This window comes from Heliconius melpomene, chromosome 12 (genome assembly GCF_056956725.1).
Source record: "Heliconius melpomene rosina isolate 202511_hmr_F chromosome 12, ASM5695672v1, whole genome shotgun sequence".
Lineage (NCBI taxonomy): Eukaryota > Metazoa > Arthropoda > Insecta > Lepidoptera > Nymphalidae > Heliconius > Heliconius melpomene.
In genome coordinates, this window is record NC_140400.1 from 12559308 (window position 1) to 12575597 (window position 16290).

At 33.4% G+C, this 16290-nt stretch overlaps 1 protein-coding gene across 1 annotated transcript in view; it reads right to left on the reverse strand.

The window, feature by feature from the left end:
• The window catches only part of sog (chordin short gastrulation), a 67230-nt gene extending 54401 nt beyond the window's left edge, over positions 1-12829 (reverse strand). The window contains exon 1 of the mRNA XM_085193975.1: positions 12514-12829. Coding sequence (XP_085050101.1) covers positions 12514-12637 — 124 coding nt within the window. The 5' untranslated portion in view covers positions 12638-12829. The remainder of the gene's footprint in view (positions 1-12513) is intronic.
• Between the last annotated feature and the right edge of the window lie 3461 nt (positions 12830-16290).

Below are 16290 nucleotides of genomic sequence, written 5' to 3' on the forward strand. Positions count from 1 at the left end.
TTGTACAGGTGGGATTTGAACCTACAACCATCTCATTATGTACTATCCGGTAATGAAGTAAAGAACATAAATGTCTCGTTTCTAAAAATAAACATTGTTATCATAGACAAAGATAAGGTAAAATACATAGTACGAGAAATTATAATGAAAATTATAATAGAATAGATAACTTAACACGTTATTTAATTTTACATTTACTTATATTAATCAATTATACTAATGACCACTTAAATAAATGACAGCTAAAGCTATCATTAAACTAGAATCGGCAACGAATGTCTATAGTAAGTTTTCAACGTTTTATTAGGCGGAAAATAAATTTCCAAATACATATAGTTAATTGAAGAAGTGGAAAATTTATGAAATAGTTATTACAAAATCATAATTAAAAATAATATTTGCGCGCTTATATGACAATTTTGTAATAATTATGCTAACAACAAAACATATTTTTTAATTTATATAACACATGCAAGAAACTGTTCATTGTAAGCGTCTTAGCATATTAATATTTGCAAAACAAAGCTATTTATATGTAAACATTTTAATGCGTGTGAAATTTGAAACATGAGTAATTTAAAATAATAGTTTAACAGCACATTTTAAGTTGTATTGTCCAAAGTCTACTATAATATATATGTGATGCTATAATAAACACAATTAGATATGTATATTGTGTTCACATATGTCTATTGGTATGTGTATATAGGGTCACAACTCACAATTACTGCGCATACGCAGGTCAAATTGCACATAAACAATAACCTTTTTATTATTTAGAAAATATATAAAAAAAATAGTGTTTTTTAGAACTAGCAGTGTCACTATGTCTAATAAAAAATATTTTTACTTTTGGATTAAAATCTCCAATTAATAGACATATATAATGAGGAAGAATATTTTTTTAAATAGGACACACTCGTACGCCGGTAGACGGCGGGACGACAAGTAGTCAGAGCGGTTTCCTCATCCACTCTCTTGATGAAGATAATTAGAATTTTCAATTACATATCGATCCTACTGTTTATAAATAATATTCAATGTTTTATTTTATAAAATATAGTAGCTATGTGTCTTAACAAGGTTTCTAGGTTCCTAATGTCTGTTAAAAACTCTAAACGATACATTTATACAATATAATGTATTGGCCTATATTATAGTCGATTTGATTATAAAAAAATCAAATGTCATAGTAGCCGAGCAACAGTTTTGAGAATCTGTAGCGTTTTTTATTTATATCTGATCTAGGAGTGATATAAAACGTAACGAAATAAGATTTTAAATGAGAAAAATATATATATTTACAAATTGAAGTATGTTTATATATTTAAATTATATTTAAAACTACACACACAAATTAAAGATGCGTGCATCAACAATTTCATCTAAAGAACTGCAAGTTCAAACGGTAATGTACTAGTATATTATAATACCTACACATAGGATAGAAGTTTAATTGCAGCGTACGTAACTGTAGACGCAATCACAATTAACAATTCACTATATTTTTATGTTAAAATTATATATATTCATAGGAGAGGCACCAACAAACGCAGCGACGCGAACATTCAAGCAGTTATCATATGAAAGTCACACTACCATTTATCCATAACACGTTTCGCAGGCGATTGAGGAGAGTGCTCGGATCCATTACACGAACTAGCAATCTCCACCAGCGCGGTTATCGCAATTACTGTTCTCTACATAGGCTCTACATTCGCTCGCGGCCGTCGATAGAAGTGCTTGTCGACGCTGCCCGCTGATGGGTAATCTACAAAATTGACATTTGGCGCCAAAAGGGGCGCTGTGAGTGATTTTGAGTGCACCATTTGGCGGGAACTGGAAGCTGATAAATGTTTATTGAGGGATATTCCAAGTGGCGCCATATTTGTATTTTCGTATTTATTTGTTTATTATTACTTTATTTTAGTACACCACAATATGTTGAATATACATAGACATATTTATACAGATTAAAAATCAAATGCAGCAAAGGCGGTTTTATGGATAAGTAGCCTTCTTGCAGTAGATCTTTTTCAGACAACTTTTAAAGATAGAACGAAACGAACCTGTCATAATGGTGGTGAATGTCATTTTAAAATAGACATAATATACAAAAAAGAAAATATATATATATGTAGTTATAGTTAAACACATAATAAAAATTTGATTAACTATTTAAATACAGTTTTGCACAGTGTCATACACACTTCAACAAGTCATGATAAATTTCATATAATGATAACAATCCTAAACGTGTCGAGATCATTCATGTACCAAATTGGTTTATTGTGAGCATTTCCGTTGCCACCGAGCAATAGCAAATAACTAGAAGAACGGAAATGAATGGAATGAATTGAATTAATAATACGAGTCGATTTCATGTAATCTAAACCTAAACTAAGTTATTTAAGATACATATATAAATTGTAAAATTGGCTGAATCAAGAATTAAATATGACTAGGTACTCCGGCTCCGGCTGAGACTTCATAGCTAATCGACTATAGTCGGTATAAATAAGAAATAATGAAAAAGGTTTCATAAGATATTTAATTTTAGCCACATTTTCAACTTACTCATGTTTATATACTTAGTTTAAACAATTCAGTTTAAGGGTTCATAGACTTAAAAGCTGCAATGATACCAGCACATAATAGAGAGACCAGAGGCCAGAGCCTGTGTGCGTTTGAATTATAATAACTAATTGCTAATTTATGCACTAGTAAGGTAATAAAGCATTACGAGGCCACACCTGCGACCATTATGATTAATTTCTTTAAACAAATACCATAATCCTGTAATTACGCTATTATTTATTGAAATAACTAGTGTTATTCAGCTTCCCGAGAGATTTTTTTTTAGGGTTTCGTACCTTTTAAGAAAAAAAGAACCCTCAGATATTAGATACTAGCGGACGCGCGCAGCTTCGCTTGCGTATTTAAGGGTGAATTCTAATAACCCATGAAACATGTGTTCAATGAAATATTTTTAAGTCTAAATTTCAAATTTTATAAAAATCGGTGGCGATTTAATGATTTTTCCATACAAACTTTCAACCCCTTATTTGCACCCTTAGAGGGTAAATTCTAGAAAACACCATGAAAGATATGTTCAATTAAATATTTTTAAGAGTCTAATTATCAAATTTTATAAAAATCGGTGGCGATTTAAGAATTTTCTCATACAAACTTTCAACCCCTTATTTGCACCCTTAGGGGGTGAATTCTAGAAAACCATGAAACATGTGTTTAATTATATACGTTTAAGAGTCTGAATTTCAAATTTTATAAAAATTGATGACGATTTAAATAAAGCCTATACAAACTTTCAACCCCTTATTTGCACCCTTAGCGGGAGAATTCTAGAAAACTATGGAACACGTATTCAATTAAATACTTTTAAAAATCTAAATTTCAAGTTTTATAAGAATCGGTGCCGATTTAATTTTTTTCCATACAAACTTTAAACCCCTATTTCACCCCTCTAGGGTTAAAATTTTTCAAAATCCCTTCTTAGTGGATGTCCAGATTACGAAAGTAAACTTTTGTCCAAATTTAACGTTTCTACGTACAGCGGTTACGGCTGTGCGTGCGTCTTACCTCAGACAGTGAGGATAAGTCCTTTTATATATATAGATTAGATCATTTTCCTGTCTATTTGTCTGTCTGTCTGTCTGTTATGAGCCTTTACCTCCAGAACGCTTGAAGCTATCGAAATGAAATTCAAACCATATACTCATATGTTGTAAGTGCAATCACCAATGTATGCAACAATAATATTTTTCATATTTTTTTAAATAATGTGATATTTGTAGTCATAGTAAAAAAAAAATAGATACTGTCTCAATTGTTAATGTCAATTGTTATAGATTTATTATTTGTTTGATACGAATTTTATTTCTAGAATAAACAAAATATAAATATGGTGGTTTACTTATAGAGTAGGAAACATTCCAATGAGAAAATGAATCATAGATTGAAGCAACTACTTTAATTACGTAAACGCATATCGTACGATCGCAGATTTAAGAGTAAACACGGCAGGTTTTCCGCTGTGCGGTTCCGTTCATTTAGTACTCGTATTTGTTAGAATAAAATAATGCTCGCTTTTTGTTATGCAGAGAGATTTTTATATTTCATTTTATTTACGTATATTTCAAGAACACTGGAAGATTATTTTAGTATGATTATCTGTACCTACTGTAATATAGTTAATAAATCGTTAATTCATATTTTATTATTAAATCTTTTGGTATTTTATTTGCTTTTGATCGCAAAAATTATCGCACCTAATATAAAAATGTTTACTAATTATTTATTATTTTTTTTTCATTTTAGTTTATTTCATCTACTATCTAGGCGGTGGTTGACGATGCGCACGACACGCGTTTTTCCCGCGTAAATCCCGAAGCCGCGGGAATTCCAATAAAAAAATTATACGTTTATGTTGCTCTACAACCCCCTCTATCTTTCTCTGGCAATATTAAATAGTGTTGGTCCGATAAAATATTATCACACTCTTTTCGCATTGCACGTACACAAGTAGAATTTCACAATCACACAAGCCGCAAGCCATTCTTTACCAACCGCAAATAAAAGGTTATAAAGTTAGCTTATGATTAAATCTTTGCCGCATTACGGTCTGCGCCGGCGTGTCAAATCTCAGATGCCATAGAGCCCATGTCATCCGTTAATTTTGGATGGATATATAAGAATTAGGATTCAATTTTTTAAAAGTCTTATCAATACTAAGAAAAGCATGACAGGTAAAATATTGCTCTTTTAAAATCAAATTACTGTCCATAATATTTTTATATTAAGAAATATTATTTTTCAAAACAAGAAATCGTGGCGCAGGGGCACTAAGTGTGATTGTAAAGGCTTCAGGTTGTAGATTCAATTCCCGCTCGAGGAAATAATTAGTTAATAAGAAACATCTATATTCTCAATACACTACACATATGAGACAATAAGAAATAGCTATAATGTGAGAACCCGTGCTGGTCCAGAACAGCTCGGGCACATCGCAGAGGAGGGCGGAGGGCGGAGGGCGGATGCACGTGTGCCACCGCAATCGACTAGCGTGCTGAAGCGCAGCTTGCATTTCCGACTCACATTCATTGCCGCTCCATTCATACAACTGCGTCATTCATTTAATTCAAGTTCATAACAAACCGGGCGTACGTGGGAGGAGCAATTCACCCGAACGACCAGCTCCCTCGACCTGCCACGCTATCGGAAACTTTAGTATCGATAAAGATAATAATCTCTCATTCATCTGAATACTCAAATCTGATCTTTCTCTGCCATTTTTACCTTCGAAGACTTAATAAAATAAATAAGATGGGTCAATGCTGCATTTATCGATTCTCAGTAGAGTCTTCTAATGTCCGCCATAATTCACGCGTCCTTAAAAGTAAATTTCTAATTAAATGCATCCGTCCGCACCTTCGTCGACGGCTGTGTGAGCCCGGACAGTTACAAGATGGTCGAATTTAAAAGTGAATTAGTAATTAGTGCAGGCAGCGGAGGCCGAGGCGCTGCGCTGGCGCCGAGATGGCATCGCGCGGGCGTAGCGTCCCACCGCGCACACTTTTCTAACTTTTTGGAGTATGGGGGTCGCGCGGGGGCGTATTGTGTGCAATTGTAGCACGCGAGGGCACCGCCGGTTGACGACCCGCCCGACCCGCCGGTCCGTAATCCGACAGCGTTATGGCCAGCCCGACGCCTTTGTCGACTACCGACTTAATTAGAACCCGTGGGTGGCGTACGACACGCCAGGATCAGATCGTAAAGGCGCTAAAAATTCTACCTGCCCCGAATCCGCGCCGACGGCATTCCTATCTCGCGTATTCAAAATTAATGTCTATTATTCGAATTTAAAACGCCGCTTGTGATTGCGGACACCTATATCAACCAACCCTGTCAATGTGAATGGGACTGCTCTTGAAAGATTAATGTTTCTTTATAACGAACGCCTTACAATAATTATTTTAGTTTAATGTCGAATTGAAATTAATTGTATTAGAATTCTTTAACTTCGAAAATTTTATGGACACAAATATTTTAAGCTTGCATTAAAACTCCCTAAAAATTTGGGAATGTACTAATATTTATATTTGAGACATAATACGATCGTTGTCGAAAGAACCGTATATATTCTCTTTAAACTCGGCAAACTTTTGAAAATATTCTTTAGTTGGTTAATATATATTTGAATAAAGTTATTTAATAATTTAATTCAAGAGGTGTTGAATAATTAAATGTATACGGCCCACAAATACATATATCGTAAACCTAGTGTATCTGAGACAAACCGCAATAGAAAGTAACGTATTTATTGCACGTTAAGTTTGACTGGTGAATACAGATATTTTATTTATACTGCATTTATATCACATACTAAGATATTTAACAACAATATTTATAGATAAAAAAAATGTAAACCTCACATAATAAAAGAATTTTCAATTTTGAGAGTTATGCCTGCTGCACCAAAAATAAGGTGTCAGAAATTTTTTGCAGTAGTTGAATTGCAATATTTGCGTAATACGAACTTTGTCGCCATGTTTTTTTTTTGCAAAAATCATCGAGTTAAATTTTTAAATGGGGTGCCCATCATTAAAATATTGATTTTCGAAAAAGTCTATTCTATTGATACTGTAGAAGCAATTAATTGAAATAGAATTTCGAGTACAATATTTGTGTTTTTTTTATTTTATTTATTTAGCAGAAGTCTCTTGCAAGCAGCAGGTTAAAGTGACGCCACACAACGGATCGCTTGTTACATGCAAGTCAGGGCAATGAACTATATGCTGAATTGGAAGTCTTGTGACAGCAAACGACGAATGCAATTTACGATTGTTCAGTACCGTACTGAACAATAGTATTTATTGATGAAATATTTTAAAATAGTTCGTCAATAAATACTATTGTTTTAATTTCAAGAAATAAAAACACAATAGACTGGATAAAAAATTGAGACTTAATGTAAAACTGGTCAAATGCGAGTCGGACTCGCATACTGAGAGTTCCGTTCCAATTTCAGGATTGTATGGTAAAGGGAAGCACAGTTTGTAATGATTTTTTTTTGTGAAATATCCAAAAATTTTAACTATTTGGAGTTTTTCTTAATTTGAGTTGTACTGCAAGTTTTCACTTCTTGTCCAATTTCGTAATTGTACGTCCACGGGAAGAACTCTACTCGATTACGCGGTGAATTTCCATACAAAACACAGTAAAAATAATGCTTAAACGTTCCTTTGAAAGCGTTGACTTAGAAACTTGAAAGTAGATTTTGCTGTGTTACTGTAAAATTGAATATTTGTAATAATTGAACATTCACGCAGTTTCGTGATAAATACTCTGGAGGAAAGGACAAAGTTATCCTATAAGGGTACCGTTTCTTACATTCATTGTAAGGGACCCTAAAAACGTCATACTTGTATTTTTATAAATAAGTTTTATTATGTGAACAAAAGTAGATCAACATTCTTTTCTGTAATATTTTCAACCTTAAATATTTTTTTAACTTTAAGTGAGACAGACAAAGCTAAAAATCTTATTTACAAAAGTATCTCATAACTTTAAGTAATTTTTCTGTAATTCTCGTTGATAAATTTCCTTTTTTTTTTCTTAATTCCACACAGGTCATTACCATTCGACGTTTAAGAGGACACGTTATATGTATATGTAACTAAAAAGGTAGCGTACGACAATTATCCGCCGGAGTCGCAATAATCAGACGTACAAACGCATTTTCATTCCAAACGCGACGTTAAACAAACAATCTTGTATAATATAAAATGCATAAACATTCCAGAAATCAGGATTATTCTCATGCACAATTACATGCGTGTGCGCAGCATTACGTATTCATTAGTACGACACCGACACACTACTACTCCACGCCCCATATTGGCCCTGACTTTAACTGTACACTCGTATATTGTATCTAATTAATAATGAAACTCATTGACGTCTCAATTTGGAATATTAGCAAAAATTCAATGAAAGATAAGATAATGACGATATGGTAATCTATAACTATTAAATTACATATATATTTGTTTTAATGAAAAGCAATCAATTTAAGCCAAAACAATATTATGAAATGGGAAGGAAAGCCGCGGATTTTACTTGTTAATATATGTGCACATAATAAACATATCCACCGCACAGTGTGCAAATGGTTTAAACACGGTTGACCATTAGCGTAACTGAAATCTGTTCTAGAGTTGCTAGATATTATTCCATGCGGTTTCCGATAAGAAACAAAGATATCATTACTACAGTATAAGGATATTGTAGATGTGTTTTTTAAATATTATTATAAAATGAATTCTGGATGCATTTCGCGAGTGGCGGAACTAAACGCAGCGCGCATTTTTTATTTCCTCGAGTGTCAATTGAACCCACAACCTGTCGTGTTTACAGTAGCACCATATGTATCTGAGCAACGACAGGCTTTCATAAACAATAATAGTCGCAAGAAATACATTTTCATTCCAAACACAAGTTATTATCGAGTACGTGTATTGATATAGCACGCCTTCGGGTTACAAGATCATTTGATAAAGTCCAATCATTGTGCCAAAAATACTACGTGAACAATGTCTAATTATAGTTCCTCGTTTTGTTTATGCTTATCATATTTTTTTGTATAGCTTTAATTTATCTCCAATTAGCAAGGCCAAAAGTGCACTAAAGTATACAACTTCTATAACAATAAAATAATAATAAATTTTTATCTAACTTAATTGCTGTTCATAAAAATAAACATAATATGCAGGTACATCATTTCAACGTCGCGTGAAAATAAAAAAAATATAAACAACTAGTAGTTTATTTTGCTTATTAAAATACAAGTTTAAAAAAAATCACAATGTAATTTTAATATAGTAGTTGCTCATCTTTTTGCAATAAAAACAATATAAAAATAATTATTGTTAGATGTTGTCGAGTGTTCTTATCCTTTGTGTGCTGCTATGGGATCGCCCCCACATGAAGTAAGCATTCATTTATTGGATGTTACTTTAGCGAGACGGCACCGGTGGGTGGCAATTGTTCTTTAATTTTAAGCCATCAATGTCATCCACAGCTGTCTATAATAGTTGAAAGAGCATCGATGCCCAGATATTTATTCGAAAGGATTAATGCTTAGTAATGATTATTGAACAAATATTAAAAGTAATAGCTATATAAAAATATTTATGTAAAAATAATAAGGCCAGACGCGGGGTATAGGCACAAAGTGTGAATGTAAAAGCGATTGGTTGTGGTTTCGATCTCCATTCGAGGAAATGAAATATTTGTTAAAATTTACTTTTCCATTTTTTCGCTCTGGCTCCAGGAAAAGCGGGGTCTCTACCCCGCTGCGGGGTCTCTACCTTCTGCTACTCAACACGCAATGCCTACCGATTTCGGCGGAAAGTGGGGAACAGAGTGGCTTAACACTAGGTTCCCTCTGCTTACCCTGCTGTGCGCACACAGCAGGATACAGCATGAAACTGATTTAGTTTAATCATTATTTTTTATCATCATCATCATCATCATCAACAGCCATCTTTTGTCCACTGCTGGACATAGGCCTTCCCTAATTCTCGTAAATCATATTGAGCAAATATTAAAAGTAAAATGTATGTACATATGTATGAAAAAAAAACATATTTTATAATTGATACAGGTATCCCTATCACGTCGCGTCTCGTTGTATAGTCTAGACGACGATGACAACTTTTTTCTCTTCTCGGTATTACAATTTTTGGCACGCTTTTTAATATATTTCTGGCAAGCACTTTTAATTTTAATTTTTACGAAAAATGAATGAAAGTTGTCAAGAAAGTGAATCGCTTGTAGCTAAGATGTCGCTGTATGTCCTTGGTGTCTATTATAATTATACTACGTGCACGACATCGTCCTGGCGCTCAGACAAGGTTAAATGTATAAAATATTTTGTAATTTTATGAACACTGAGACGAGAAAGTATCTTCAAGGCAAAAACGTAAACAGCAAAAGAACGTTAAGTAAGTTTAACTACTTTTAAACATTTAAATTGTTGGTATTACCAACAGGGAAATAATGAAACCTCTTCTTTTCTAGTTTGTATATATTTTAAAGGCGATATGTAAATATTTAGAAGTAATATTTCCCTTAGGTGACATATTCTATATAACGAAGGCATGTATGTTTTAATTAATTCGGACTGTAAAAATTGGTATCTACAAGTAGGAACATACCAAAATTTTATCTTTTCCAATACTGCCCACTAGCATTAGGTTTTTCTTTTAAAAGTAAGATCTTTTTTTGCCAACATTTCTTTTCGTTTACTTGAAATATCGCAATAAAATATGACATAGGTTTTTTTTCATTCTGTCACATATTTATCGTCGTTTTGTAAAAGTTATACACCTTATCTGTGTGCAAATCTTAGTACTTACATATACACTCTTTTGTTATCTATATGAATATTTTAACAAAGCATATGACAACATATTATATTTATTTAACTATTCTAAAACAGTTAATAGAGACTTGAAATGTTAAGCAAAGTTTCACCTTTAAACGACCTTCCTTTGTTTAATTTATTCGACTAATCAAAAACTTGTACGTATTACTATGTTTTATGAATAAGTAGGTACGCTAAAAACACACATCTCAGCGAGTAGAACTAAATAAAAAATGAGGAAATAAAAAAAAGCTTATAGAAACATAAAATTGAACATTAAAAAATTTTATCATCAAAAAGTTCGTATTTCAATATTAAAAAAAAAATCTATGATAATAATCAGCAATATTCATGCACAAAATAATTATAAGTAAAATAGATATAAAGAATCAAGATAAGAATAGATAGCAAAGTTATATAAATTAATATAAATATTGTTATGAAACAATAATTGAAAATCTTTGCAAAATTACGTTAAACAAACGTAGAATCGTACACGCTGATAAGATTGCAGTCGTACACGTACGTTCGAGTGTTTACACAACGAAATAAGAAGGAACCATTTCAAATGATCTTGACACAATCGTTTCGTATCATTGTTTTAAATTAAAATGTACTCGACGCGCCTCTAACGCCAATTACTCTGTAATATTCATTTTGCATCAATGGTACGAATACGTAAAGAACAGTTACTGTTATTATTTTAAATGAAAAATAATATTATTTTGCAATTTGCGGTTTAGTATTTTAAAACTCATTTTCATTTTTTTAACACTGCTAAATTGATTTTAAGTGTTTAAAGCTAAAACCTTTACAGCTGGATGTAACATTATATTAGACTACAGCGCACATAGTAGGGTAGACAGGGGAAATCTGGGATAGGTGCTGCTAGGTTTTGAAACAATCCGTTACCATTAAGGCAATAATTCTATTCTGCCGAAATCTATATCTATATATACACAATGTTTGTGTTGACGTATTAAATATTTCATTTCCTCGAGTGGGAATTGAAACCACTACCTATCTCATTCACAGTCACACTCTTCTACCCCTGCGCCTCGACTGGGCATAATCCATAAATATCTTATAATAATAACCATAGAATATAGTGATTTAATAGTATTACGCATATCCCTCGAGTAAGCCAGCGTTAGCAAAGGTAATGGACACCTGTTATCTTTGTTATGATAGCGTACACTTTAGTTTATTTACTTATTAATAAACTTATTATCTTCACTTCGTATATGATAATCACAATTACACATGTATTTATAATTATAATTTCATAACTTACATTAGGAGATACTTTAATAGATATAATAAAAAATATTTAACCTACTCAAACTTTTTTTTAAATATAATAGATACACGTATAATGTACAAATGCAAACATACTTATAATTTAATTTAAATGTCTAAACCTTAGCTTACTCCTTTATCTATGTTGAAGAAAAAAGTCAATAAAGTGTATAATAACAAAATTATTTTAAGAAATCAACTAGCAGTTATTCGTAGGCATCTACGTCTCGGAGTCTTTGGCCGATAATAAAGATAACTTGTATCATGAATCAAAAATAGATCCGTTGACATTTCTCCCTTCAACATAGAAGTGGAAAAGGCGATCGCTGGTCTCACGTGGCATTGTTTTTATTGTCCGTTACAGTGAAGATATCGGTTTGATAACAATATTACGTCAGATATATATCAATATTCAGTCCCAGAGCCGTCTGTTTGTGACATACTGAAGCCGCAGACGTGATGCGTCGGTCAGCAGTCAGCAGTCAGTACTTACCACGTACAAATTAATTAACCGCGTCGCCCTACTCCTTTAGCAGGTCAGCTAATGCGGAATGTAATTATTTACATAAACGTTCTAATCCGCTCGTCGTACAAGCCGTACGAGTCGTACAGCGTACTCATAGTTATCTAATACTCTATGCGCTCGAACGTATCGTGAGTCGGTCGGAACATTTATGAGAATGCGTCGCGACAACGAAGGATTTATATGCAGAAGATTAATTATAATTAGAATTTAATTGGTAGCGCTCGTCGTCTTTGGGACTCACCGGCGGGGCGTGTGGTGCGGCGTGCGGGCTCGTCCTCGCGCAGGTCGGGCGCGTGGCGGCGCGCGGCGACAGGGCCGGCCGGCGCCAGCGCCAGCAGCGGCAGCAGCAGCAGCGCAGGCAGCATGGCACTGCCCGCACTCCCCTCGGTCTCCCACTGGTGACTCCCGGCGACGAGCTCACTATTTTGGCCCGCGCTCCTTCGTTCGGGCGGGTGTCGGAGTCGCAGTCGCGGTCGCGGTCGCGGGCGGCGAGTGCAGCGCACGTCTCGTACACGTCGGGGCTGAGCGACGGCCGAGCCAGACTGAGGCGAGCGAGGAGCGATTTCCCAGCTCGTGCGCGAGAGGGGGCCGGCGCGCCCCTCGCGGAAAACGCGGCGACGGCGTAAGCGCGGCCCACGGCGCGGGCGGGGAAAACTGCAGCGCCGCCAGCCGCCCGCCGCCCGCCGCCGCCCGCCCCGCCGCGCACGCCGCGTTCTGCACGTTGCACTCTTACAATTTCTAATGATATAAATAATTGTTATATTGTGAATATTAGAAAAATAAAGAAGTTTTGGCAAGAGAAATAATCTAATCTCCATTAACGTTCCTCCGGAACATTATCACGGGTTAGGGTTCAAACAAGAGGTCCACAAATAAATTATTATAAAAATGTAACTTAAGTTAAACGGCATAATTCACACATTAAATTACTGCCAAAAGACTACACTTAAATTTGCAAATTCATATTACTTTTAATAATATATTTAAAATAATTTAAATTTATAAGAACCTTAAGCTGCCGAAACAGAGGACGCTTACCTTACCTGTAATATTACACTGTAGGTATATATTGTAGGTACTTTATTTACATTATCATAATAAACGTAAATATTAATCCCTGAACGTTTCCTATGTAACTTTCAAACATAAAGGACCCATTTACTAATGTACTCGTATATTGGTTTGTAAAAGTATTTATTAGAAAATCCAAATTGGCATAAAGCCAAAGGAATATTTTACATACACAAGAACTAGAATCTTGTATGCAGAATCGAAATATTAAGGATTGCAGAAAACAAGATGCATTAAATATCTGTATAAGTACCCACACACGACATAACAAATTAATAAACAGATAGAAACCATTTATTATTTCTCATATGAATTATTTACATTTGTATATTATTAATGATGCATATTAGCTCTCTTAAGGTACGAATAGGCTACTACAGAAATTCCGACATAAATGTCAGACATTAATGTATCCTACTGTTTTCACTTGTATGTTTTTTTTCAATAGTGTCTATTTGTACTTACAAACGTGGTGGTGGTGGCTGGTGAAAATGTCAAAACAGTTTCGTAGTCTACTCGAGCCACTACTTTAAAAATATTTATTATTTTCATTTTGTTTTAAAGAAACGGTAGGAATAACATGTTTGTATTATTTATTTATGAGTACGCAAGTAAAAATAGATTTAAAAAAATATAATTATGAACTATATAAAATAAACTTTGACTTGAATGACTCGTTCATTAAATCAATACATATAATAAAAATGTAACTGATCGCTGTCCGTGCTTGGGAGATATAAGAGAAAAAATATTGAGGGCATTTATTAATATAATAAAACCCGAACAAGCGTGAGCCGGACTCGCCCACCGAGGATTCTGTAGAAAAATTGGATGTCTCGAGATTTTTCTGAAATTCATGCTTAGGTTAGCCAGAGCCCTTTCATTTGATACCTCATCTACCTGTAGTATCTAGCTGCCAAATTTCATAATTCTAGGTCAACCGGAACTACCCTATTAATTTTGAGTCTGTGTGTCGAAATACGCGTTTTTTGCGATATAAATGGCTATATTTTTTTAAGTAAATATAAAAATAAGATTTTTTCAGGAAATCGAGGAACCGTAGTTTTATTTTGAAACAGAAGTTCCTGAGAAGAGAATGAAGAGAGAACAAACCGCTTCAGCTTTAGAGATTTCTGGAAGGAGGAAGGAGGACTAAAAATTAAAATAATAAAACCTCACTATATAAGTAGATAGATAGGTACTGGAAAATATTAATGCAAATTATTATATACATGAAATAGGCAGAGTCTGCGCGTCATTCGTTCATAGAGATCAATTAAACCGCAATCATGTCATTGTTCTGAACGTGTATAAACTAATAAATTAACTTGGCATGGTGTTATGCGTACAAAGTCGCCGCGGCCAACTAAACATAAAATATCATTCATAATAATAGTTAGGTAGGTACATGGAATTCCCATGAATATAAAGAATGTGAGCAATTTTAAACGTTCACATACGAGTATAGCCTCATTTATAAAATTAAACTTAAATAAAGGCAAAGTCCATGGAATTTTACATTGCAATAAACAACTTAGAAGATTTATATCAGTGAGATCTATTAGTTAATACTTAGAAAAGTCATATAGGTACCTACAGAGTGCTTGCGTTTGGTTAGGTTTTTATTAAACACATAATATCTTTATTTATACTGTAATCTTTTATCTATGTAATGTATACCGTATTGAAACAGTAAAAAAAAAGTCAGTACATCTATCAGTCAGTCTGTACATTGAATATACTTATTTACGAAAAAGCAGTGTAAATCTATGATTTTTTAATTTTTTGTTTGTCTGTTTGTTCACGCACATCTTCTGAAGTACTGTACCAATTTAAATAAAACTCTTTATGTTGTGTAGCTGTTAGATCCTTGCAGGACCTAGGTTCTCTGTTCATCATTTTCTATTGGTGTATGTACAAATTAAAGTAGATAGTATGTAATTATTTTAGTTAAGTCATGAATTACCTACTAGTTGGTTAAGATGCGAGATAGACATCTTTTATACTTATAACAGGTATGCTTTAATTTTGTTAGTCTGCCCTTATTAAGCGAAGATAATGGCAATGATTGCCTACTGTTAGTGGACTGTAAAAGCGGGTTCAAATTTCCACAATATTAACTCCAGCAAGAACACATTGTGTTTTTGCGGAAGCTTTTCAGTTTTCAGTCAAATTCTGACTTCTTGCCAAATTTCAACCCAACGACAGACTTAATGAATAAATCAAAGCCTTGATGTTTCGAAAAAAAATTATATATATTTTGTAAACCTTACTTACTTTTCCCTACAAGTTTGACTTTCAATGATAATATTGGTGATTGTAAAGTATGGTATCTATTAAATAATCGTCCTTGGATATTTTGATAACGATTAAAATGATAGTCATAATATATTATCAATTTTATGTATAGAATAGAATTGCAATGAAAGTAAAAAAGTAACGTAGTAAAAACGGGGGTATAAGTATAATTATGTATTAATAATACAGATTAAATATTACCGCAGAAAAAAATGTTTTTAATTAACACCATTTTATTAGCTTAGCTTGTCTCTATATAAAAAAATCGAAATCTCTATTTTAAAACTATACTTACTTACCGTTCTTTAGAAAAGGTTCGTTTTTAGAAATTTTGACGTGTTCAGATGAAAATACATAAAATATTTTATGAAATTAACCTGACGTCCTCGCCAGGCACACTAGAATAACGATAAAATTTAAAATGTTGAATTCGTTTTTTTAATTATTAAGTTACGAGTCCTTACGAGTCCTCTCGTATATGTAAATATACTATCATATTTAACCCTTTTAATTCTGATGCTTTGTTTTCCAATATAAAATTTTTTGATCACATTTTATTATAATTATATTATTAGCGGCATTCATAGAGGACCTAGAATTGTTATTTTCAATTTTTGCCTATTTAGTTTGCATTGCATACTGGATGACT